Raw genomic sequence first — 23,783 nt, 5'->3', positions numbered from 1 at the left:
CTCCATCCTGGTGCTGATTTCCAACAAAACGAGTCACTCTGTTTCTGTAAGCAGAGAGGCTGGCTCATGAGGCTGGTTAATATGTCAAGAGGTGGAAAAACATGAGTTTGGTGAACAAACCAACACCTGTGCACTCCAATGGTCTCCTCATGCATTTCGGTTGGCAGTGAATTCCCGAGCTCTATTCCATTAGTGCCAGGTGCCGACGGTGCTCCCAAGAAGGAAAAACTCAAGATAACATATCAAGTGTGTAAGAAATAGGCAAAAACCTGCCTGTGGGGTGTGTCCTGGTGTCCAGGCAACGATGGGATGTTGACCCCTTTGGGTGTCTAAACACTACCCAAGGTGTTTAAACTGTTTCAGAGTGTTCAGCCAAGACCTCAAACCTCTGAACACATCACTTTTGGAAATGTTGTACTGAGCAGGATGTACCCTTGAAGGAGAGTCCAGGCAAAGCAGGCAGGAGGGCAAGGGGCCAGCAGGGCCCCAGGCAGTTTGTCTGTCCTACCATCTCCTCCACTGTCCAGCACAGGCTGTCCATCTGGAAAGCCTCTTTGTCCAAAACTAAGGTGCCCCTTAAGCTTCAAAACCTCAGCTATTGAATCATTACTTTCAAAAACCCAAAAGGCTGGCTCTTTGTCAATGTGGAAAGAAACTTTTGAAAAGCATTTGTTCCCCCAACTTGTAGGAGTTGCTCAAAACCTTGCCAGCACTGGGGATGGACAACTTCAGCATTTTTTCTCAGTTATCTGCATCTTGAAAGCTGTTGCCTGGTCAGCCTTGAAAACAACTTCTCAGAGAACATGTAAAAGCTGCTTATTTTATTTTGCAAATACATTGAAAACAAATGCTTCTGTTGCAGTAAGAAGGAATATTTTTATCTTTTTCTTTTTTAAGTGGATTTTTATTCTGAACTGTTTTATTTTGCATTTCATGGAAACAAAATGTTCTAAATAGTGGATTTGGAATTAATATTTATCTCATTCTGTAAAGGAAATGTAACGCTTTGAGCTTCCTTTTCATTTTGCTGTGAAAACAAATAGCAACAATCTGTGGCTTTCCCAGGAAAAGGAGTATTGAATTTCAACCAGATCTGGTTAAAAAATCTCAATTGTTATGGTTGCAAGCATATAAATTGTGGAGTTTTCTCAATATCTTTACAAACAGTGATTTTTTTCCTCCCATTTTTCCTGAAGTTAACAAAGATTAGTGAACTAGCAGAGGAGGCTAGGGAAGAGTCTAATTTGTTGCTTCTTAATGGTACAGATGTAAAACATTATCTAGATCCCTATTTACAGCTAATAGCAAGATAACATACCCAAGAGACAAATCATAGGCTCTGTAAAGTGCACGATAGCTCCGAAACACAGCACCCCACAGCATTCAGCAAACAACAAAGGCTTGCAAAGGCATTATTAAGTTTATTGTTAGAGAGTAATGATGATGTGAATGGACACAGGACTATAAATAATATAATTTCATGAAAGGCTGCCAAGAGAAAAAATTGAAACCAGCACCATTGTGGCACGAGGGCGGAAGTGAACAGGGGTGAAGCCCTGCTGAGGGTGATGGAGGAGGGTCCTGGACCAGCTGCTCTGAAAGCTGGTGGGAGGGTGCTCAGCCACTCCAGTGACCCTTACTTAAAGGGAAAAAAACGGTCTGAAATCCCATTTGTTTGCCTTCAGTTCTTGTTCCCAGGCTTTTGCCAGTGTTGCAGTTTCCCTGAGGGGGAACATTTCTTTTGCTGAAGTGTTGGCTGGAGTGGCATGAAATGCCAGGGTGAAGGTGCCCCAGGCATGCTGAGGTTGGTGGGTACCCAAAACCAGGCAGCTCAGCCTCAGCAGCAAACATTTCAGCTTTGATAAAAGGAAAAAATCGTGATTTTTTTAGCATTTCCTGCTGAGAGCAGTCTCATTTGCCAGACTAAAGCACTTTCCTCTCGTGTTATCTTGTGGCAGAGCAGGAAACCTGTCCTGCCGATAATTCAGGAACACGCGCCTCTCCCCGTGTTCCATGCAGCACTTCTCCCTGGCCCTGCAATACTGTACACAGCATGACAAATCCCAAGAAATAGTCATGTAATACCCTCATCTTTTTCTAGGGTTACTTGAGGACTTCCATTGTGAGCAGCCTGGGAAACTGCCTTGAACAACAGTATCCTGTAAGTCCCTTTAGCCACAAACATCAGAGAAACAACCCCATTGTAGGGCGTGGGTGGAGGTTGCACTGTCCCTTGTGCCTGCTCTCTTGGAGCAGGTTCACCCTCATCAAAAGAATGTTTGCATTGGAATACACCATTATTTGCCAGACTTACCACCCTGGGAGAGTTACTGTATAATTAATTATGAAAAGGGCATTTAATAGGGGGAGCGTACAGATCGCCAAACCTGCTTTTTACTCAGTAACAGCTGACATGAAGGCTAAGGGAAAGGATGAGTTTCAAATGGTGCTGTCAGATGGCAGGAAGAATAATAACTTTTCTGGTAAGAGGAAAACTGCAACTATTGGCCAAAAGTAAGTTGCTCTTTAAAACAAGTTTTACAAGACTTTTCCCAGCCATAGGCATAGACAAGGAACAAAGTTGCTGTTCTCCTGTGCTTGGGAGAACAGCAACTGCTCCTCTCCAAAACTTGTTAATTTTAAAATGAGCTGGTTCTTCTACATAGCCTTATCTTTTCTTTTGTCTTCCATTGTACCAAGATCCTCTGGGGACTATTCCAGGGCCTGATTAAAGCTAGAGTCCAAACTGAGCACACTCAGAGCACCCTTATCCCACGCCCTGGCCCCCAGAAGATCCTTGCCTGGAGTCTCAGCTGCCCCAAGGGCAGCAGTGCTCACATTGGAACCCTGGTTCTGGCATCACACACATTTCCCATTTTGTAATCAGAGATATTTGTTTCCACCTGTCCATGGGAAATAATACACATCTCCACTACTGAGGAGATGATCTACTACAGATCTTGCTCTGTCACCACTTCAAGAGCTTTGTCAGTTCTAACATTGTCCAAAATACAAATTGGTAAACTTTATGCTCTTCAGTGATCTAAAAAGTTCTCAGACTCTGAAAGCTGAACTTCCTCCAACTTGCTGTCTCACTCTTCCCTCATTTTAAGTGGCCACAGGATTTTCAGGCACTACAGCTTTTAATTAAGATACACAGTAGCTTTTCCAGGACAGGCAACAAGACAGTGACTTGGCCAAAGAGGTTTTAAATTATCCTTAAATGATCCTGTGCCATTTCTAGTCCCATGCCACTTAATATCACTGTAACATGTTTGCCTACCGTCTTCTTCCCCTTTATCTTACACTCATACAGATGTGCTCATGCTGAGGATTCTGTTAGGATCATGTGGAATAACAGTTATTTTTAAAAACTCTTGTTATAAGAAAAAAATTAATTTCTTTTCCCTGCACAGGGAAAAGGGTGAAAAATACTGTTTGTACATGACTGCAGGGAAAGAAAAACAGTGGAGGAACAACGTGGGAGAGACAACCCTGCCTGTGCTTTCTGGAGATGGTTCTTAGCTGCAGGGATTTTTTGTTTACTGGGGTTAGCAAATACCTCTGCAATCTTACTGCGAACACTCGAATAGCAATTCAAAAGAGCTCTCTTTTTTGAATAATATCTCAGCCACAGCTCCATGTCATGCTTAAGGACCTCTAATGTTTTATGATGCCTTAAAAATTAGTAACAGCAACAAAGCTGGCAGAAGGTACTAGTGGGGGCTGGCTGGCACCCTGCCACCCAGAGCCTCACAGCTGAGACAGCAATCAAACCCTGGGGCTCACACCACCCCAGCAAATCATGCTTTGCAGAGGAATTAATGCTCATGCTAGACCACCAGCTTAACTCACCTAAGAGAACAGAGGAGTTCACTTCTCTGCAGTCCTCTGCAGCTTAGTGCCAGAAACCAGTTAAGAGTTGACCTTTCCTCCTGTCATTTCAGTGCATTTGGGTATTATCCCTCTGTGGATGAGGATGTGCTGAGTGCACCATTTCCAGCTGCAGCGCCACCACTCCCCGGGTAATTGCGCAGGACGCTGACCTCCTCCTGCTGTGACACACGTAACCACATTCCCCAGCAGGGCTGGCAGTGCTGATTTATTCAGCAAACCCAGTTATCTTTTTTCATTTCCCACCTTAAAGATTCTGTGTAACTAGTGGGACTCCAGCTGTATTCATTTTTATCACTGGAGGCTTCACCTGCGGATAGTGGTGGTAAAATTAGCGCTTGTTTCCTCTTCTCTGGCCCCAGTAATTATGAAGATTAATGTCTGCTGCTGGGTTTGATTTGACAAAGTTCCCTTAAACTGTGAACCACTGTGTGAATATACAAAATTTGGAGTGATGAGTGGCAAGAAATTCACAGGAAAGCTGTTCTCTTCCTACCCTCTTCATTCATTAGATTTTTACAGAACCTGTTACATTAAATCTAGTTGTATATGTATTATTATTATTAGATTATTTCAGATTATAGATCATGAGAAATTATTATTAGATAATTTCTAGATTTTAATGCAACCCTTCCTAGTCACTTGAAGGCCAAGTACTTTAAATATTTACTGTGTACTCAAAGATGAAAGAACACACTGTGGATCAGTAATCCTGGGATCCTTAGGCCACAATCTCACTAAATTAATACACATTTAATAGTTAATGTTTAAGTAGCTAAAATTGCTCTGGGCAACCTCCACTTCCCCACACTTTCCCCATGCACCTGCCCCAGCTAAAGCATCATGCTGCGCATATTGTCTAAGAACTGGGCTCCCTTTGGGGTAAAATTGTCAGGTACTGCCAAAATTTGTTATGTCCAAAGTGCTATTCTGTATACAAAGGCCTTCAGATATGTCCATCTAACCCAGGGCTCAGCACTCAGCATCTCTGGGAGAAGATATGAATTCTCTGCAAAGCAGGCTGGAGGGTCTGCTCATGTCACACGGCTCTGCAAGGCCTTGACCAGACTTGGAGATGGCAGCGTGGAGAGACCTGCATTGCACTGCACTTCCCAGCCTTCCCCTCCCACCTTCCCTGGGAGAGCACTGTGTCCTGCTTCCCATCTGCTGGTGGGACCTGTCTGGCCACACCCTGCTGGAGCCAAAAAGCCCTCTCAGGTCACAATGCCTGTTCTCTGACTTCCTCTGACCTTCACCTCTAAGCTCACACTCCTTGAGGTGCTCCTGGAGGCCCACAAGTACACACTTAAATCTGATTAAATTTGAAGATATATTTAAACAACACATGCACTTGTAGAGATCACCTCAAGGAGGATCCCACCCAAATCAAGAGCCAGGAAGCATGACCTTGGTGGGTGGGTTTGCTGCCCCAGGACCAGCAGTGCCATGATGTGATGGTGCTGCTCCCTGGTCTCTCTACCCCTTTCAGCTCCACTGTGAAAACAGTCTGTTGCAAAGTTAAAATCCCCATGGAAAAAAGGTCTCATGTTGTTGCTTTCTCAGAGGGATTGTTTTGCAATAGTCAGATAGATTGTTTGGAAGAGATATACTCAGGAGCAATTTGGATAATTAATTACCAGCCGTGACCTCTCCACTTTTAAAGTGAAGTTATCAGTGATCATACCCCTTTCTCAGTTTCTCTGTGACAGGTTACCTCCAGGTTTTTGTCATTGTAATATGGTGATGTTTTTCTCAGACTGGATGATTTTTGCAACTCCACATCCAAAGTGGTCCAAGGCTTTCTCTGTAACTTTGTCCCACTGGTGTACCAGTGATGACTTTCCTGCACAACAGAGGAAAAGTACTTTGGAAATTATAAATTGGCTTTTGTGAAGCTGTGGTTTATTTTATATTGATCTGCAGCTTCTTCTTCTTGATGCAGCAGTTAACATGTCTTGAAAATGCTGAATTGCTCTAATGAGAATATGGATATGCTGTTGCAGAATAATTTCACCATCCTTCAGTTTTATAGCTAGCAGATTTATGCAGTTGCCTTTTTTTATTTTTCTCCTTTTTTCCAGGCCAAAGGTTGCCTGAAGAAGACAGGAATCTGAAAATGTTGGTATTAATCAATACAGCAGCAGAAAATCAGCAATACCAGCCTGTAATCCTGCAGAATTATTAGCACTACAATGAGAAGCATCCCCTGGTGGAACTGAGAGTTCCACCATGCAGGACAGAAAAATGAGTTTGTGCCATTTCAGTCCCAGATCTCAGCTCCTGCCTTCTGTTCCAAAGAAGTCCTGAGCCTTTCTGAGCCACGTCCCCCACCACCGTATAAGCACAGCCCACAGGACAAGCACCTATGATGTGAGAAGAGCCATGTCCAAGCCTGATGTTTTCCTTCTTGCCCCCGTGGGCACTGCAGTCAGAAAAATGCCCAGGGCTTGGGTGGCCAAGCCCCTGGCTCTTCACGCAGATTCATTCTCTTCATTTGAGTTTATTATTTTAATTTTTCAAACAGAGCAGCCATGCGATCTCCAAGTTGAAATAAAATTAAAAACAGAGAGAAGAACGTACCGTGCATCTGTGTTTTTTCTGACAGGAGATGTGTGAGAGGCAGTTTAGAAACTGGCCGGAACACCAGAGGTGCTGGTGCTCAGCAGTAGCTCTCTAACACTATTCCCCAGCACCATTTCTGCCCGTGATGCCCGCTCTGCTATTCTGGTCTCAGTTCCCCTGCTGGCATGGCTCAGCAGAACACGGGCACACACACTACTACCTCCTCTCCTCATCCTAAGAACAAGTCCAGGCAAGCAGGAAAACTGATGAAATTTGAGCAGTCTTCCTTGGGCAGAGGGAGGTACTTGTTTAGGATTAGTAGGGTGCCAGAAAGAGGAAAGCATGGGTGATGGGCTTGATTGGAACAAATGCGAGACAGAATTAAACAAAAATGAGGGGCAAGCCAGAGTGATTGATTAAAGTTTGTATTTTTAGAGATATTATTGGACATATATAGCCTTGCCTGCTATAGCATCACATAGCTTGTGTTGCTTTTTGGACAAATCTGAGTGACAGTGTTAGTTGCTCTACAGTCAAATTTTCAAAATGGGTGGGGGAAACGTGATTTTCCAGGACATAGGCATCGGATCTAATTCATAGTCTTTATTCATTCATTGGTTAAACAGATGAGATAGAATTTGTATTACATCAATGTATACTTTCTTAAGTGGCATGAATGTGTTGCTCCTGTGGCTTGCCTTTGCTTTTTGGGTGGTAATGTAAGTTTGCTTTTCATGTTGTTTTGTGTTCAGTTTCTGCAAATTAATTCTCCTCCCGGCTGCAGTTTTTGCTCTTCTTGAAACAGATGTCGCCTGCATTTAGAGAAGCTTTTAGTTCCCTTTTCTACTAGTTTCCAGCTAGAGAACCAAAGGGAATATTTAGGAATTTATTCAAATAACGAAAGTAATTAGCATGGGCATGTACAAACAAATTTGATTCATTTAGAGAAATCAATCTTAAAAGGGAAAATCCCTCTGTGTACTGTACTTAGGTGCCATAGCAGTATATTGCTTGACCTGCCCTTTCTTTAAGAGACTTGCCAGTTTTGTTGGTTGCCCTGAAACACCTTGCAGGTAGGTGCCTACTCATGGGACAGACAAAAAGGAGGGGAAGTGAGTTGCTTACACATTTGAAAGCACAGTATTTTAATAACAATAATTTGTTATTAAAATAAGAGCCCTTCTCTGAAGGACAGTTCAAGTCTTGCCACTGCTGGGCGAATGCACACTGCATGAACATCTCCTGCTCCTTCTTGACTTCATTCACAGCCTTGTGGCTTTTGTCATACTTTCTGCTAAAGAAGACATTATTCCATGGAGCAGCTCTCTCACCCAGCTCCCTGAGCAGCACAGCTGGTTAGCTGTTTTCTTGGGACAAGAAAGATGTATTTTGAATCCTACTGGTCAGGGTTAGGAGCTGAACCTTTGCAAAAACTCTCCCTGCCGAGTTAACACAGGGAAAGAAACATCATCACAATTTTCCAAAGGAGCTGGGGCTGTGCCAATTCTATGTTGAAAACAGCACAAACCTACATTTAAGGTGAGACCCTTTAGCAGCCAGGTGGGCAGACACTGGCTTGTGGCCCTCACACAGGCACAGGTTTGAGAGAAGCATGATGATCTCCACTGTACCAAGGGCAGCATTTCTCACCTGAGTCATAGCCCCAGGGGCAATGCCCAAAAGCACTACAGCAGCTGCAGTCTAATAATCTATCCAAGATTTACACAAATTAAACAGTTTTTCTCTGGATTACATGCTCAGGGGACAGTTTTAAGAACATGGAAATAAAAGTTCTATTTTTGACTCTACTGCTCCCACAAATAAGCCATGTTGTGCTTGCTTCTGCAAGCCATTACACCAGTAAAAACAATCAGTAGAAAGTATCACGGGAGGCAGATGGAGAATCCAATCACCTTGAAGGCAGGGATTTCTTCCCTGCCCTTACTTCTTCTAAATGTGTACATAAACATGTGAACCAGACACAGCAAGTTTTCATAACACAAACACGATAGCTACTTTTATCTTTGCTGGAGCCTCAAAACCTGATGTTATGTAAATACCCCGAGAAAAGTAATTCCTTCCCCATCCTGTTGTTCTCTGAAATTCTTTTGTTTAAAGCTGCCAAACACACTGTGGAATGGGTATGTTAAGATCCCTGGTCTCCAGAAGCAGATGGCTATGTGCAGAAGAAGGGCTCTGCTCTCAGAAGAATACTGCTGTGCAGCAAAGAAATTATGTCCTGGCCAAGTCCCCTCCCAACTCCTGGGATCCCCAGCCTCCTCCCTGGGGTGGGGTGAGATGAGAAGCAGAAAAGGCCTTGGCTCTGAGCAAGCACTGCTCAGGATAAGGCAGACATCCCTGAGTTACCAATCCTGTGCTCAGCACAAATGCAAAGCACAGCCCCATATCAGCTACTGTGAACAAAATTAACTCTACCCAAACCCAAACCAGCACAATAGGCAAAATGGAACACATACAAGGTACCACAAAACTTCTCAGATATGCCTGTAACTAACTTTCTCCACTTGTCAGAGGAAAACATAACCTTCCACATTGTATAAGTGGATTTCAGAGCTGCAAGATTGCTGTATTATCTCTGGGGGTTTGGCACTTACCTTGTAGCCCCCTTCACAGGGAGGCTGGATTTTGACCACGCATATAAATTACTGAAGAGTTTCATTTCAGAGAAAAACATCAGGGGTTTTTTTTATGACTCAAAACGTTTTTCTTCACATTTATCAACCTGCTTTCTGATGATACTGAAGAGAAAACGATTCTATGACACATTTATGCATGACCTTATGGCAGGTATGGAAGGATGACCCCACTACACACAGACATTTTCATCCCTTTGCAATCATCTACTTTATCATTCAGTAGGTGGTTAATGGAATTTGTCTTCATGTGTCATCTAGTACAATTTTCAGAGTGCAGCCACATGCTAACATCGATGATTAACATCTCAAATGTGATCAGTTCTACAGCAGTTTTAATCAAAAGGTAAAAAATCTCTTCTCTAAGGACTACATATGCAGTCCATTATTTAACTTGATTGAAAAACAAGTCATTTTGAAAATGAATGTGATAATTATGTTTGAGATTGACCCAACAGACACCAGTGAGAAGAGAGAACATGTAGAATCCAGCTGTTAACTGATTTTTGAGCTTCATTATTTCTGTTTATCAAACCCATCCACATTCAGACAAGACCTTGAGGTTTTGCTATGTGCTGATGTGTGATATGCTGGTGTGAACACAAGCTAAACTTTTACTTCTCCCAAACGCAGAACAGAACACCACAAAAAGTGGTAACAGACAAATTAATAGACAAAACCTGTGATTTTAAATCTTTATTTTATTGATTGTTTTTGCACATAGGAAGGACTTTGATATTTAGTTTGCAGAGTTTACAGCACAGCTATGTTTTCTACATTTTTTTCCTTTTTTCAGGGACAAAAAAATCAATAAAATATAAAGTGGATTCCAATGTGATAATATGGTAGAATCATCATCTTCTTCAGGACAAAGAGTATCAACTGTCCTTGTTTGTGATGTGCTGTCAAGCAGGGAATGATTTCAGTCCCAATAAACCTTAATCCCTGCGATGCCAACTATTGCAACTACTGCTCAGAGTACACCTTACCTGTGAACCACACTTCTGCCCACAGAGAGGGAAATACTTAGGAGTGCTTTAATTTTTATTTTGCTTAACAAATGAATTTTAAAAGTGGATTCAAAGCTTGTTGCAATTATCTTGTGCGAACTCACGGCATTTTCATAACAATACCAATCTTTTGTCCTCAAGATACAAAAATTAATGTCTGACATACATATCTTGTCTCCTGTTGCTACAGCATCATTGCTGTATATGGAGAGAGCCTGTTCTCCTTTTATCCCCAATTTTCAGCACCATGCACTTTTGCTCTCTTGCATTAACACTGACACAAATAAGACACAGAACTCAAATGTACAGCACGTATGACAGTCTTCAAGTACTCTTCCACACTCTTGATCAAGTGTGATCCCCAAGTTGAAGAGAAACAAATAACCTCTTGCACAGACCTTAGCTTCTTATTCCTCACAACATCCCTGTGAGGTAGGAAGAAAAACATCCCCTTTTCCAGCAACAGGAGACAAGGCAGAGAACACAAGGCAGAGAACACAGCTGTCATTCCACAAGGCAGTTAGAGGAGAACCAGAAAAGCTGGAAATCAGGAGTTCTTGGGTCCTAATTCTTTGATTCAGAAACCAAGGTCCTAAACTCCCAGATATTAACAGGTCATTAGTCTTTTTATAGACATGTATAAATGACAACAATAGCTTGTGTGCGTGAACCAGCAAAGCGAAGTTCTATGGCAGAAGCAGTGTACACCTGATCCTGCCCTCAGAGACTACTCCTGCACTTCATAGATGTGTAAATGTTCACTGGAATTAACTAGTAAGTCCTACAACTAATGTAGCATAGGTAATTGCAATAGAGCAACATTTTGATTTATAGATTTCTTTAAGACTTGCCCATCTATTTAAATGTTTGTGTTCTTTGGTCTTTTTGGTTTTGTGGGGTTATTTTCCTCTGGATAAGTTAACAGTAACTGCCCTCCCCTGTACAATAGTTTTTATAATTCTCCCCTAAAACCATCATCCATTTTGAGTACTCTATACAAGAGCTTTGAGTGAAGACAAACAAAACACCTTCAGGGACTACATCCATTCTCTCAGAGTAGCTCTTCAGGTAAAGACAGGCACCTTTTGCTGTGTACACCACCACAAGGGTCAGAACTGTCACTGAATTGTCTCCATGGATTAGGGAAGAGGCCTCTGGGCTGCTCTATTCAAAAGTGAAACTGTTTACAGTGAGCTAAAATAGTCAGTTTTTATTATATACAGATTTTTAATCTTCAAAACCTCTGTGAGCAGAACTTGAGTCTATCTCCACAGAAGAAAAAATGGCCAAACTTAACTCGTGTGGAATGAGTAACACAGGGAATACATCTAAATAGCCTAAATAGAGAAAACATGTGAAAATTAACATGCTGTGTTAAGATATTTTGGGGCACTACGATAAACATAGTTTCAAGTCTTTGATGAAAATTACCTATCAGCCAAATCACTTGTATACATTAGTCATGAAATTAGCACTGGTCTTTGTACAACACATTTCCTTCCCACAGGCCCAGCATCAGGTCTTGCCTACAGATTCAGGCTACACAATGGCCTACTACCCACCAGCAGCCACGAGTTCAAGTCACAGTTTAGTATTATGGGAATACTTTTGTACTGGTATAACGGTGTTTACAAAAGCATTAAGCATTTTGTTCATTTCTTTCTGGGATGAAGGGTAGTTTGTTATGGTATTGACAAGAGATTATCAAAGAACTGTTTAGGGTAAGTGCAACTATACAATTTAATATCTCCAACTACAGCAGTTTTACTGCTGTAAAACTCATGTGTGGATCAAGACCAATTTTGTAGCTGTTTCCATGAAAGAGAAGCAATTTATATTTTAGAATGGAAAAATGCTGTGTGAAGGCTAGTACAAGAGCTAAATATTGCACAACTTTTCTGTCTGGTTGCCCAAGAAATGTGTTACATTCCTTCCATTACACACACTGACTATGGCAAATCCCTTATTCACTTAGTATTAGAATGCTTTTCTATGTCATGTGCTAAACATGCTTATTGCATGCATGATAGGCATTATATAAACTTCTTATGTATCTACATTTTACTTGTTTTTCAGTCACTTAATATGCTCCAGTCCTGATGTCACACATTATGTCAGGAATTATTTTAACTGAAGAGTTTTTCATGTTCCTATTTATATAAATGACAGAAATGACAGAAACCATTATATTGGAGAGAACATTGTATTTTAGTAAATGTTGATTTCCAGTCAATTCATGCTCTGTATAATAAAGACATATACTGATTTGGTATGTGAGATCCAAAGCTGTCATATTATCTGTTTGCAAAAGTAACAAAATATAAAAATGATTTTGTAATTAACAGGGAAAATAAGGCCTTCATCAAAATGACTCTGAGATAATGTCTTTTCATTTTGATTGTCTCAAGATATGACGAAATTGGGTTCCAAACTCTAGATTTTTCTGGTGCCTTGATTGACAAGTGGTGCATATTGCTTTTACCCTTAACCATCTGTATTCCCTTCAGAAGACTCTTTAAAGTGTCCAAACCTTTTCTTCCCCTGTTTCTCTATGAGGCACTGGAAGGACAGACCTGACTACAGAAACTATATTCATTTGCCTTTGACTGAGACCTGAGGAGAAGCATTATATCTGGAGAACAAGAGCAGATCACGTGGGAAATTGTGCAGCTACCAGTTGTCTGCATGAGGACGGACACTTTTTCATCTTCCTCCTTCATACTAGCCCCATTCTAATTCGTATGACTGAAATATGAAGGGTCACAGTTGGACTTCGGGAGGTGTAGACCTCTCAGTACCAACAGACACACACTGTGGAAACAGCAGATATATTTAGGTCCCAATTATTTCCACTGGTTTAATCAATTTTGTTACAGACTGATGAAAAGGTTCAGGAAAAGGAATGTCCATACTCCCAGTATCTCTCTACAGATACATATATTTGTTATAGACCACTCCAGAAAAGAAAGACCCATACCTTTACAGGAGAATGGGTGTGGTTAGTGCTATAGTTCCAGAGCAACAGGTATCATCAAACAAAGAGGCAATCATAAGTTTTGCAAGGTTTTTTTTTTCTAATTCTGTGTAAAAAAAACCCTAGCATTTGGCAGAGAGACTACAAGGCATTTTTTTTTCTTTTTTACAACAATCATTAACATTTTACTATAACATGATTCAAAACTTAGAGAATATATTCACCATTCCATTAAAGCTGGTAATGTTATGAAAGCAGAATACAATTAAATGTATAGTCAAGCCTGAGTTTAACTATCTGGAAACTACTTAGAGAGCCCTTAAAAAAAAAAGAAAAAAGGAAAAAAAAAGTAACATTGCAAGATGGTCATCAATTTATTCCATTTGGAAAACAAGCCTTCTTGCGAATTTAGCCCAGTCTGTAACTCGCAGTTAAATCTGCCTCATTGGTATTAGTTTCGGTGAAACCTAGCAAAAAGAAGGGAAAAAAAACCCACAAAAGTTGTCATACAGATAAGATCTAGCAGTACAACCCACCATTCACTTCCACCTGTATCTACTATGTACCACTGAAGACTCGAGGCACTGCACTTATTTAACCTGCCATATTTGCAGTACATTAAACACCACCACAACTAAATTTTCTGATGCAAGAATACAAGATATGTGTGGTGCTAGTATCCAGACTCTCAGCTTCTTTTATTTTGAGATAGGTTATTGGTGTAAGAATGCAAGCATATTAAACTTGGGCGGATTAACTTGTACTTGCCCCTCACAGAGTCTTCTCAGTGCAGTAATGTCAATCTTTTTGAAGATGCATGTGAGCAGGGGATATGCAATGAAAGGTACACATACACAATAAACACTCTGTAAATATTGTATATGGATACATTTGATGGGATTGTTTGATGATGATATAACACAATATCAAATTTATATTTCCTATTTTTAAATGTCCTTCCATTCACATTCAATTTTATTTGCTCAGTGATTATATAGTTAATTAATTCCAATTTTGCTTTTTTATAAAAAAAACTTGCATTTTCCCATTCACAATAATTTTTGTGTAAGGACACATTTATGTATTCTATTATTTTAACTCATTTACTCACAAAATTCAATTAGCAATATTATAGGATGTACAGCAGGTCAAAAATAAAACACAGTAAGCCTAAATAGGAAGGTAGACAGGAAATAACGTGTAAATAGCAACAATACTTTGTATAGCAGCAGTGGTTAACACTTGCTTGAACTCTCACTCAGGTCTACACAAAACCTCTGAGGAATAGGTCTCCACAGAAGGTCCAAGCCTCTTTAATTATCTCCTGTTCCCAGCCTGATGTCCCAGCATGAAGATCAGAAATAACTCATGTGATCTTACTTTTTCAGGATGAAAAACAGTTCCATGGATAATCTGGCTCCTAGTTGATAAATGGAAGCATCACCTACTGCATCCTCCTGCCTCCTTAACCCATCTTTTTCAGCCAACAGTACTCAAGAAACTAACTCATAAAAGAATAATATGTAAGTGCCTTTTCAAGCATTAATGCCTCTTTCTTTTTAGAGGTACAGGGCTGTATTTTCTGTACCACTTAGATTTCTATGTGATCTTTCCTCCAGCCACCATGTATCATCATTTATAACCTTATGAGACTAGCCACTGAGGAAAACTTAGTTCATGAAGAATATGTTTACTGTATCAAATGCTAATGAAATGTTTTCAGTGGATAGCAACGATTCATTGATTTTTTCAAAGTTGTGTGTGAACTAGGATAATAAATACATGTAATATGTACAATGCATCAGCATTTACTTTAGTTCCAGAAATGTTTCAACATTTCAGAGTCCAAGTTACTATGTGCCCCACTTTATTTGGGCCTATTTGTGCCGCAGACAGGGACGGTTCCATTCAAGTAAAGCTAAACACTGGAGGACAAAGATAGAAGCACTAAAATCTGTATTCTGCAAACAACAACAAAGGCAGTTACTGTAGAGATTTCTATTTTTTCTGATGTTGTTGATTTCAGTACCATCAAAACATCAAGTGTTTTACATTTGATGAGCATATTCCATTAAATGTGGTGTCTGCATATCTGACGCTAACAGCTGTCATTTGTGCGTATCACTATCCATTTCAGATGGGTCTGATGTGCCATAATGTCTGCTCAGGATAAGGAAGGCGGTGAGAGCCCAGCACCACTCAGAACTGGACCCAAACACAACTTTTGCTCTAACTAAAATGTGATTAAATAAGCAGAAAAATGCCAATGAAACAAAACAGATGCTTTGTGCTTGGAAAACAAGTAATCAGGTCTGAAATGTAGAAAGCATTTCAGGACTCCCTGCATCCACTAGAGACATCAATCCAGTATCACTCTGTGCTAAGAGGACAGCATTTAGTAAGGGCTGAAGGGGCTTAATGCAGACCGTATTCACAGTGCACAGCTTCAGAATTGCTACTTTCCATGGCACCTCCTAAGCAACACAGTCTTAATATTATTTCACTTAGAGGAAGAATACCTGATCTTGGAAGCTTCAAATACTTTGCTAATGTTGGACAGGTAGGTGCTCTGGGAGGAGTTTGCCTGCGCAGTCCAGTACGTGGCCTCTCAACTGGTAAGAAGACGCATGGGGGCTCTGGGGTTTGTTGCAGTCTAAGCCTGTTAAATCTCTGATTTCCAACCCCAAAGTACCCTTTTCAGCTACACAAACAGCCCTATGCTTATTTCATTGAATTTCCATGAAGCAAGCACTCCTTCAGGTTCTGATTCTGAATAAGGCTGAATCCTGTTAAGTTTCAAGTTAGTGTTCAAAAATTTAAAACGAGCCCTTAAAAAACAAAAAGAAAAAAAAAAGCACCTATTTGTTAAATTAATAAAGGTTGCTTATCTCTTATTAACACCTATTTTTCATTTGAGAGAAATGCAAACCACAATTCTAACATCAAATATATATGTGTGTATATATATGAAACAAAAATCTCTTCTTAATGGTTTTTGCAGCAGCAGTGATTGATCAGGAAAAAAACCCCCACAGCTTCCAAGTAATAATCAACTCAATCTTGTAACAGCCTCAAAAGGAAATGTTCCTCAAAGGAAAATGTATTTCCCGAATATAAAATCTATATCCTGTATAATTTTTAACTCAGTGCTTGAACTTGGACAGACAATTCCTTTTTAAACATACACTAGATGTGGCAGATGCTTTTTCTATATACCATGTTAGCTTTGAACATTTTGAAAAAACAAGCTTTAAGATTAAGTGGGAAAAAAAAGATTGTGATGGGGATTTGTGATTTATCCTGATTATTTTTATAATTAAATACATCTGCAAAAGTATGTTCTGTCATGGCCTTATCAATGGTAAAAGGCAGTACAAGCCCAAACAGATTGCCTGCCAAGGTGATCTATATGCTAGGCTACAGCAGATCTTATTTAAGCAGGCAAGATAAGCCAACATTTTGTCTTCATAGCACAGTAAAATCGAGGGCAAATTGTTTATTTTTTAAATGATGCCAGTCTATAATGAAGATTGTTGACTCTAAATCAGGTTTCCTTTGACATTTTGTTTTGCAAATGTTCTTTAGGAGATGTTTTTCCAAGTAAGTAAGCAGGCTGTGAAATGGAACTGTATAGTCAAATGTGTCTCAAATATGGCCATATAGACTATGAATTTCTCCTCTCCAAACAGAAGTAGCCTACATGGGCTGAGGCAGTTACATATAAAGATATACCCATCCCTTAAAATCTCTTTCCTAGTGAACTCAGAGAGACATTTGTTTTAGTTCAGATTATACATGGCATCAACTGGAAAAAAAGCTACTAGAAAAAGGAGTCAGCTCCTCATTTCCCCCTGATTAGTTCTGTTTCAAGCTAGTAAAATATATGATCCTGCTTTTACTGTGGCAATACAGTATCACTAAAGCTCCTGTTACCGATATAAATAAACCCAAGATGTCTCATTCAGTGAACATAAATAATCACAAGCACAACTGTTACTCTTGCAAGAAAGCCTGAGGCAGAGTTTTGAAATGTGAAAAAAAAAAGGACCAACGATGCTGCAGTCTGAGTAACTGCCTATCACTATGCCCAAATTCCTATTTTCTGAAATTCAAAACTAAGCAAAGAACCTGTAGTTGCTTGCTATATATGTAATTCAGGCCATCAAGGGTCCAGGATTACACAACAGCAACCCAGTCTTGTGTCAAAGATTTCCACAGAAGATTTGGTAAGGATTTCAATGACAGCAGGACTGGGAAACTATGGCCTGGAAACATTTTTTACAGGATGTGGGGGGAAAAAAGGAAAGAAAGGGCTAGTGCATTTCCATGCCACAGGTTTAATAAACAAATAATTGAGGTTTGTGTCATGCTTTCAATCTGCAGTGCTGTAGGGACTGTGGGCACTTTTGCAAGGAGCCATAAGTAAATCACACCAACACCTGCACATGCTCTGGCAGAGGTACACAATTTGCAAACAAGCACTGCTTTGCAAGCATTTATGCAAACTACTGCTTTCAAGGTAAGTACATGTAAATGCATAAACCAAGAAGCATCTACATTTTTCATGCCCACAGCTCGTGATTTCATGCATGACTGCAGCAGCCGAACAAAGCAGACTGTGCTGGAGTTTGCTTTCTGGAGAACTAGGAAATAATGCCTGTGAATTGTCCCTTCCTGATCTTAGAGACACATCCCACGGAGCCAGACAGTGAATTGTTCCAATACCTCTCATCAACTCCTAACTTCAGGCTACACTAAACAGTTTAAGTTTATATCACTTGTTTGAAACATTTCCAGTAAAGTACCAAGGAACAGTGGGTGGTGTTAATATTGTCTTTGGACCTAACTGCCTTGCCCTGTCATACCTGCTGCAAAGCTTAATCTCATGGCCCAGCAGTTTAATCTTATCACTTCTTTCTCTGAATTTTTTGCTTGCTTCTGCTTTCACTGCCTTGAGCATAAGCAGCTAGCCTTTACTTTGGGAAACACCACTTAATTGAATAGATATCTCTCGGTCATCTCAACCAAAAAAAAACCAGGTCTTTTCAAACAAGCAGGTTTGGAACAAGTAAGGAGTGTTTTCAGTGACTTCTGCAAACAGAAGTCCTTTGCTCTAGTTTACATCCATTTAAATGCTTACCAAAAATTGCACCTTCAAATTCATCATGAAGTTACTTCCCAAATTAAGTCCAAAAGAACAAAGCAAAGTGACTGACTGCAATGGATACAAACTTATAAAGATCATTTTAATGTTTTATTTCTGGATGCTAGCTGCTTGACAGACAGACCAGGCCAAGAAAAAGAAGACCTGGCATTATCAAAGTTCTAAAAAATTGATAATTTTCTACTAGAGCAAACTCAGAAGCTGATTGAATAATTTCATTTGTACACAGAACTGTTGTATATGGAAGGTTACTTCCACTTTAAATTAAAAAATAATATTGACTTCCCTAAAATATGACATGGAAAGCTAGTAACCTAGCACTGTTATGTTCAGCAAAGTGATTCTGCAGCACCTTTCTGCACTCTGTAGTTGCAGGCTACGAGTCTTTAATCCAGCATCCTTTTCTCAGATAATTAAAGGTATTTTCAGCAGTTAACAGGCCTTTATTTAAAATATCTAAGGAGAAACACACACAATCATATTTAGTTATCAGAAATACTCTCTTATGAACACAGGAAATAAATGAAATTTCACAGGTTCATTGTTCAGGAAGTTTCCTTACTAACAAGAATATGCTCAAAGCCTTAATAAAAAAACCCTTGCACATACTAAATGCTCTGCAGTCTATCAATTAGGTGCCATAGCCATGCTACGAAACTCTGCAAAAAGGAGTATTTTACTTCATTACTAAATATTCCTGAACTATTTTTACAGCACAATTTTTACACTGTCATACTTGCTGCCCCTGCCAAAGGAGGGTTGAACTGCCCCAAAAGACTTCACAAGATTTTGAAATGTTGATGTAGGGACAGGCCAAGAAGAAACTATATTATCAATCACACATCATTCAGTTACACTCTAGGTGCTACAGCTTTCCATTAATTATGTAGTTTTGTGTTTTCATTAAGTAAGACTTAAGAATGAATGTGAATGCCAAAAGGCAAGGGTTTTCTGAGCGTAAGTTCAATTTGTACAAGGCAGTCTTAGAGCAGTTCATTGATTGGCACTACTAACACAGAGGGGAAAACTGTAGTCACTCCTGTCAAGAAGACTCCCAACTCCACCTGAAGATAGCATGGAAACTTAGTTACAGAGAATTAGGTACACTAGCTTATACAGTGAAAAAATAAATATCTATCCATCTCTTAGAGATGAATCAACTCCCATCTTCAAAGCATAGAAATTTCCTTTCCACTTGTCTTTTTACTCTAATTTAAACTTTATTTAACTTTTTAAACTTTAATTCAACTTTATTTCTGCCCCTCTCCTGGTTTTGCTAGCTTCTGATGCTTCTGACATCACACCATATTAGCTCCAAATTACCTTTCATTGTAAATCCCACATGTAATCTATTCAGTCCTCATGTATAAAGAAGAAACTTACTTCAACCACAAGCCTTCATGTGATGAGTATTTGTGGAGAATATTTGTTCTGACTCCAAACTGTACTGGTTTGTAAAATTACTTACTGCGAAGTCACAGCCAGTGCTTTTCTTGATATCATCTACTGTCAGTCCTTCCCAGATTTCTATGAGGGTCAATCCCTTCTTCTTGTCCACATCAAACACTGCCTATTAAGTCGAAAAAGCACATAATTTTTTTATTATTAAAAGAGAAAATGAGGATGTAAATGCAGTAACACTGAACAAAATGGTCTGCTGAAGTACACAGCATTCCTTCAGTAACGTAAGATGCCACTTTTCACTTTCACAACTGACTAATACACGTTTCTGCCACATTTATTTGTACCGAGAAAGAGAATCTAGAATGTGTTAGAATATCTAGAATCTAGTATGTGTTAGTTTTGTGGGGGAAAAGTGCAACTGTTCATCACCGCAGGAATTGTGGACCATGCCTGCTGCTCCAATCTGGTGAGAATGGGAGGTTCAAAGGAAAAGGGCTAAGATGTTCTTTGCTGCAAGAGACCACAAAAGAAACAGAGAAGAGAATGTCTTCCCATTCTTTTATTTCATTTCATGGCCAGCAGAGAGATCATCTATGGCTGACTGTGAGTTTCTCCAACAGCTACTGCATACCCAATCCAAATGCTAGAATTTTTAGAAGCTAGCAGTGAAAGAAAAGATGCCTTTTTAAAAGGACAGTATTTTTAAAAGGAAGCCTAAGAGGAGAGGCTGAAGGAGCAAAGGCTGTTCTGTCTGATGTCTTTATAAGATATGTACTCCACCTCTGAGACTTACAAGTGCATCAAATAAAAATACCTGTAAAACAACGTGCACTTTAATAGTGCCTACCAGAGGGACATGCACAGGTTGCAATCTAGTTGCCAGGGAAACCATAAGGTCTGAAGTAATTTTCCTTAAAAATAAAAGTTTAGTAGCAAATGACCACCAAAGCTTCAACTTGAAATGAAAGTGAAGTCGTAAGCTTGTCACAGAAGTGTCCTGAAGCCTAGTGGTCCTTTGGGCACAAGAAACTGCTTTTTATGGGACTGGAAAATGACAGCTTCTTTAAGTCCTAAAAGAAACACAGGGCGTAAGGAACACTCCAGGATGCTAGCGTGGAAACAGAATTTGCAACACTATCCAAATGTTGCACATTTGTATCATTTCCTAATAAAGGCACAAGATCTGGTAATTGATAAATATTAGAGACATTTCTGCTTGTTTATTTTCTATTAGTCCTTGTTCCCGCTTATTTTCTTTGTACCTTATTTTGTACATGGCCAGTTGGTAGAAGAATAATTTTTAAAAAAGAAGACTTCCATATTTTAATAAATTTTCCTTTACTTTGTGAAGAAAAATCCTTTAGATGTAGCAATATCCCACCACGAGAAAGCAAATTCTTCATCAGCACATTTGATGCATTGTACTTGGCATAAGAGATGGCTCACAGAGGGACTACTCTAAGTCCTTAAAAATGTAAACACCAAAAATAAAAGGAGTATGATTACAGCAAAAAACCTTAAGTCACTTATCCTTTGCTGAAAAGATCCATTAATGTACTTTGAGCAGCAGCAGTATGAGACGCTTGTATGTACTTCCACTTATACTTTCCAGAATAAATTGCTTCACAAATGGAATCAAGTAAGGACAAAAGAACTAAAACTCTGCTACAGCCATAGGTTATCTCTGAAACAGTATGTAGTATACATGACAGAAGATGCCAATTGTCCAACCTAGGTGTGCTCTGCTGGGAAAAAAAACAAACAAAACCCAAACAAAACAAACAAACAAAAGCCTAACAAAAGCAAACAATCATGTACCTTTGCCTCCCAAGCTGTGATTACAGCCATATTAGAAAACTGGCATGTCACAGCAAATTTTCAGAAATACTCTGGGGGAAACAAGGAGATACACACTTTTCATGCCTGTCATACGTGGCATCTTTGTTCTGAAGGTATCTTAGGGTACAGATCAGTATGCTAGATGTCAAAACTTTAAAAGGAAAAATATGAGCCCCAAGACCTCTGGATCTGAAGCCCAAGGCTATCTTTTCACTTCAGTGGCAACAGATACTGAATATATTCTTCAGTTTTGCTAAGCTTTGCTATTGTTATTAGGGATAGAAAAGGAAATTATTAAAAAGGAGTCAAGAAAAGTACTCTACCTTTTCTGTAATGATGCGGTCAACACATTGCTTCCCAGTAAGTGGTAAACTGCATTTTTCCAGGATTTTATGAACATTTCCCTGTGTTTAACAATATACAAATATCAGTTTTTTAAAAAACTCAAATACGTTCATGAAAATCACAGCTGTCACCATTCAGTGCTATTTAAATACTCTATGTGCTCAGAACACTCTTCAAATTCACTTCAACGGCTGACTAGTAAGAATCTCACTGTAACACTGAGTGGACTCCTGAGTTTAGAAGTCCTGCACACTGCTGCTTAATAATGTGCCCTCGCTGCTACAATGTGAGAACAAGAGATACATGGAACCTCACTTATGTGAGGACAAAAATTAGGGAACAACACTATGGGCAACATATTTCCCTGTCTTATCCTTTATCACAAATGGTATGTGCAGGATCAGCCACACACAGAGGAACTTCAGATCCCCAGAGCTCAAGTGCAGAGTCATGCTGTCAAAACAGTAAATCCAGTTTATTTATCCACATTGTCTCTGAGAAAGTCCTTCTTTTTTTTTCCATTCTTCATTTAAAAAAATAATAGTTAAAAAAAAGTCTCTTGATCATACTAAGTTAATGTAGGCTGCAAGAGCCATGAATGCATACAAGGTAGATGGATCATTACTTTTTTGGTCAGCATTTGTGTTTTACAGAAGTAGCATTAGGTGCACATTTCTCTCATTACCCCACGCTCTTAACTTTTTGTCTAATTATCAATTTTCAGTTATGCATTTCAAAAGTCTGAGAGTATAGCACGTCTCATTTAACCATTTAGAATCATCAGTTTACCTTAAGGCTTAATCAGGGGCCATCTCACAGTCAGTTTGACTCCTGAGTGATAACACAATGAGCAATCCATGGGCTTTTGAATTTATCTTTCTCTGTGAGGAACTATTTCTTCATTCCAGTTACTTTCAATTGATCTACTTTTACATCCTGTCCATCTTGGGAATGTCCTTGTGCAATCTGCCTAAGAGCCAAGATGAATCTGTGCTATTTGTAATATCTTCATCAACATATCAGATACACTTTTCAGCCATGTGAAATGAAGTGTCTCTTCGTGGTACCTAATTGAGATTGAAAGGCATGGACTTACGGAGGTGGCAGCCTGAATGGCTCCTGTGACCCTGAGAACTGATACATTTGAGCTTCTTAACACTTGAGCTGAAGATTATTGTATCACCAGCTAGCCTTAAAGATGAAATGCATTTCCTGATCTTTTCAAAGGTTAGACTCAATGATCTTGGAGGCCATTTTCAACCTAAAAGGTTCTGTGACTTTTGGAATACATCCATCAGGGCACTGTAAGAAGAGCAAATTAAATGGAACGGCATGATTTTTACCATCTGAATTTATTCAGATTTATTCAGGATTTCTTCAGATAAAGGAAAAGACTATTGTGTAGATATCTAAAACCTTAAGTGTTCCAGTCTGCTTTAAATATAAAATTCTGTTGTTGAAGAACAAAAATGTCCTTAGTCTTCTACAACATGTTAAAATCAGAACTTTTCACAGAAAGGAATTTTCAATTCAGTGTTCCATATTTCAGTCATGCCCAAATCAAGTACTTAAAACCAGTCTCCATTCTCTTTTTCTGAACAGTGTAGGCAACTCATTTCACAACATGGAACAATTACCAGCCCTTACATTACTGTGTTTTGCAAAACATGTCAATGATGGTATGGGGGTAAGGACTTGACTTCTAATTCTCTCAGGCAGTATTTAGCAAATTAGACATAAATGCACAGGGACTGTTTTGGCATTAAATAACAAGCTTATATTATAGTATTCTTTTCTGCATGGCTATGAAAGAAAAGGTAATTTAGAAAAAAATACATTAAGAAAAACTAATGAATTTGACAAAAGGTCCATTTGCCAAGTGTCTCTCAGTGGTCTAAGCATATACAGCAAAAATTGAAATATCCTTCTGCAAATAT

The 23,783-nt window shown here is 39.4% G+C and overlaps 1 protein-coding gene across 1 annotated transcript in view; it reads right to left on the bottom strand.

The window, feature by feature from the left end:
- Nucleotides 1-9,793: 9,793 nt before the first annotated feature.
- OXCT1 (3-oxoacid CoA-transferase 1) overlaps nt 9,794-23,783 on the bottom strand; it is an 83,345-nt gene continuing 69,355 nt past the window's right edge. The window contains exons 15-17 of the mRNA XM_030969290.1: nt 21,825-21,905; nt 19,727-19,828; nt 9,794-13,561 (exon numbers count right to left, since the gene is read on the bottom strand). Coding sequence (XP_030825150.1) covers nt 13,526-13,561; nt 19,727-19,828; nt 21,825-21,905 — 219 coding nt within the window. The 3' untranslated portion in view covers nt 9,794-13,525. The remainder of the gene's footprint in view (nt 13,562-19,726; nt 19,829-21,824; nt 21,906-23,783) is intronic.

Source organism: Camarhynchus parvulus, chromosome Z (genome assembly GCF_901933205.1).
Source record: "Camarhynchus parvulus chromosome Z, STF_HiC, whole genome shotgun sequence".
Classification (NCBI taxonomy): domain Eukaryota; kingdom Metazoa; phylum Chordata; class Aves; order Passeriformes; family Thraupidae; genus Camarhynchus; species Camarhynchus parvulus.
The sequence above is the reverse complement of the archived record's forward strand: the minus strand, read 5'-3'. Positions and strand labels throughout refer to the sequence as shown.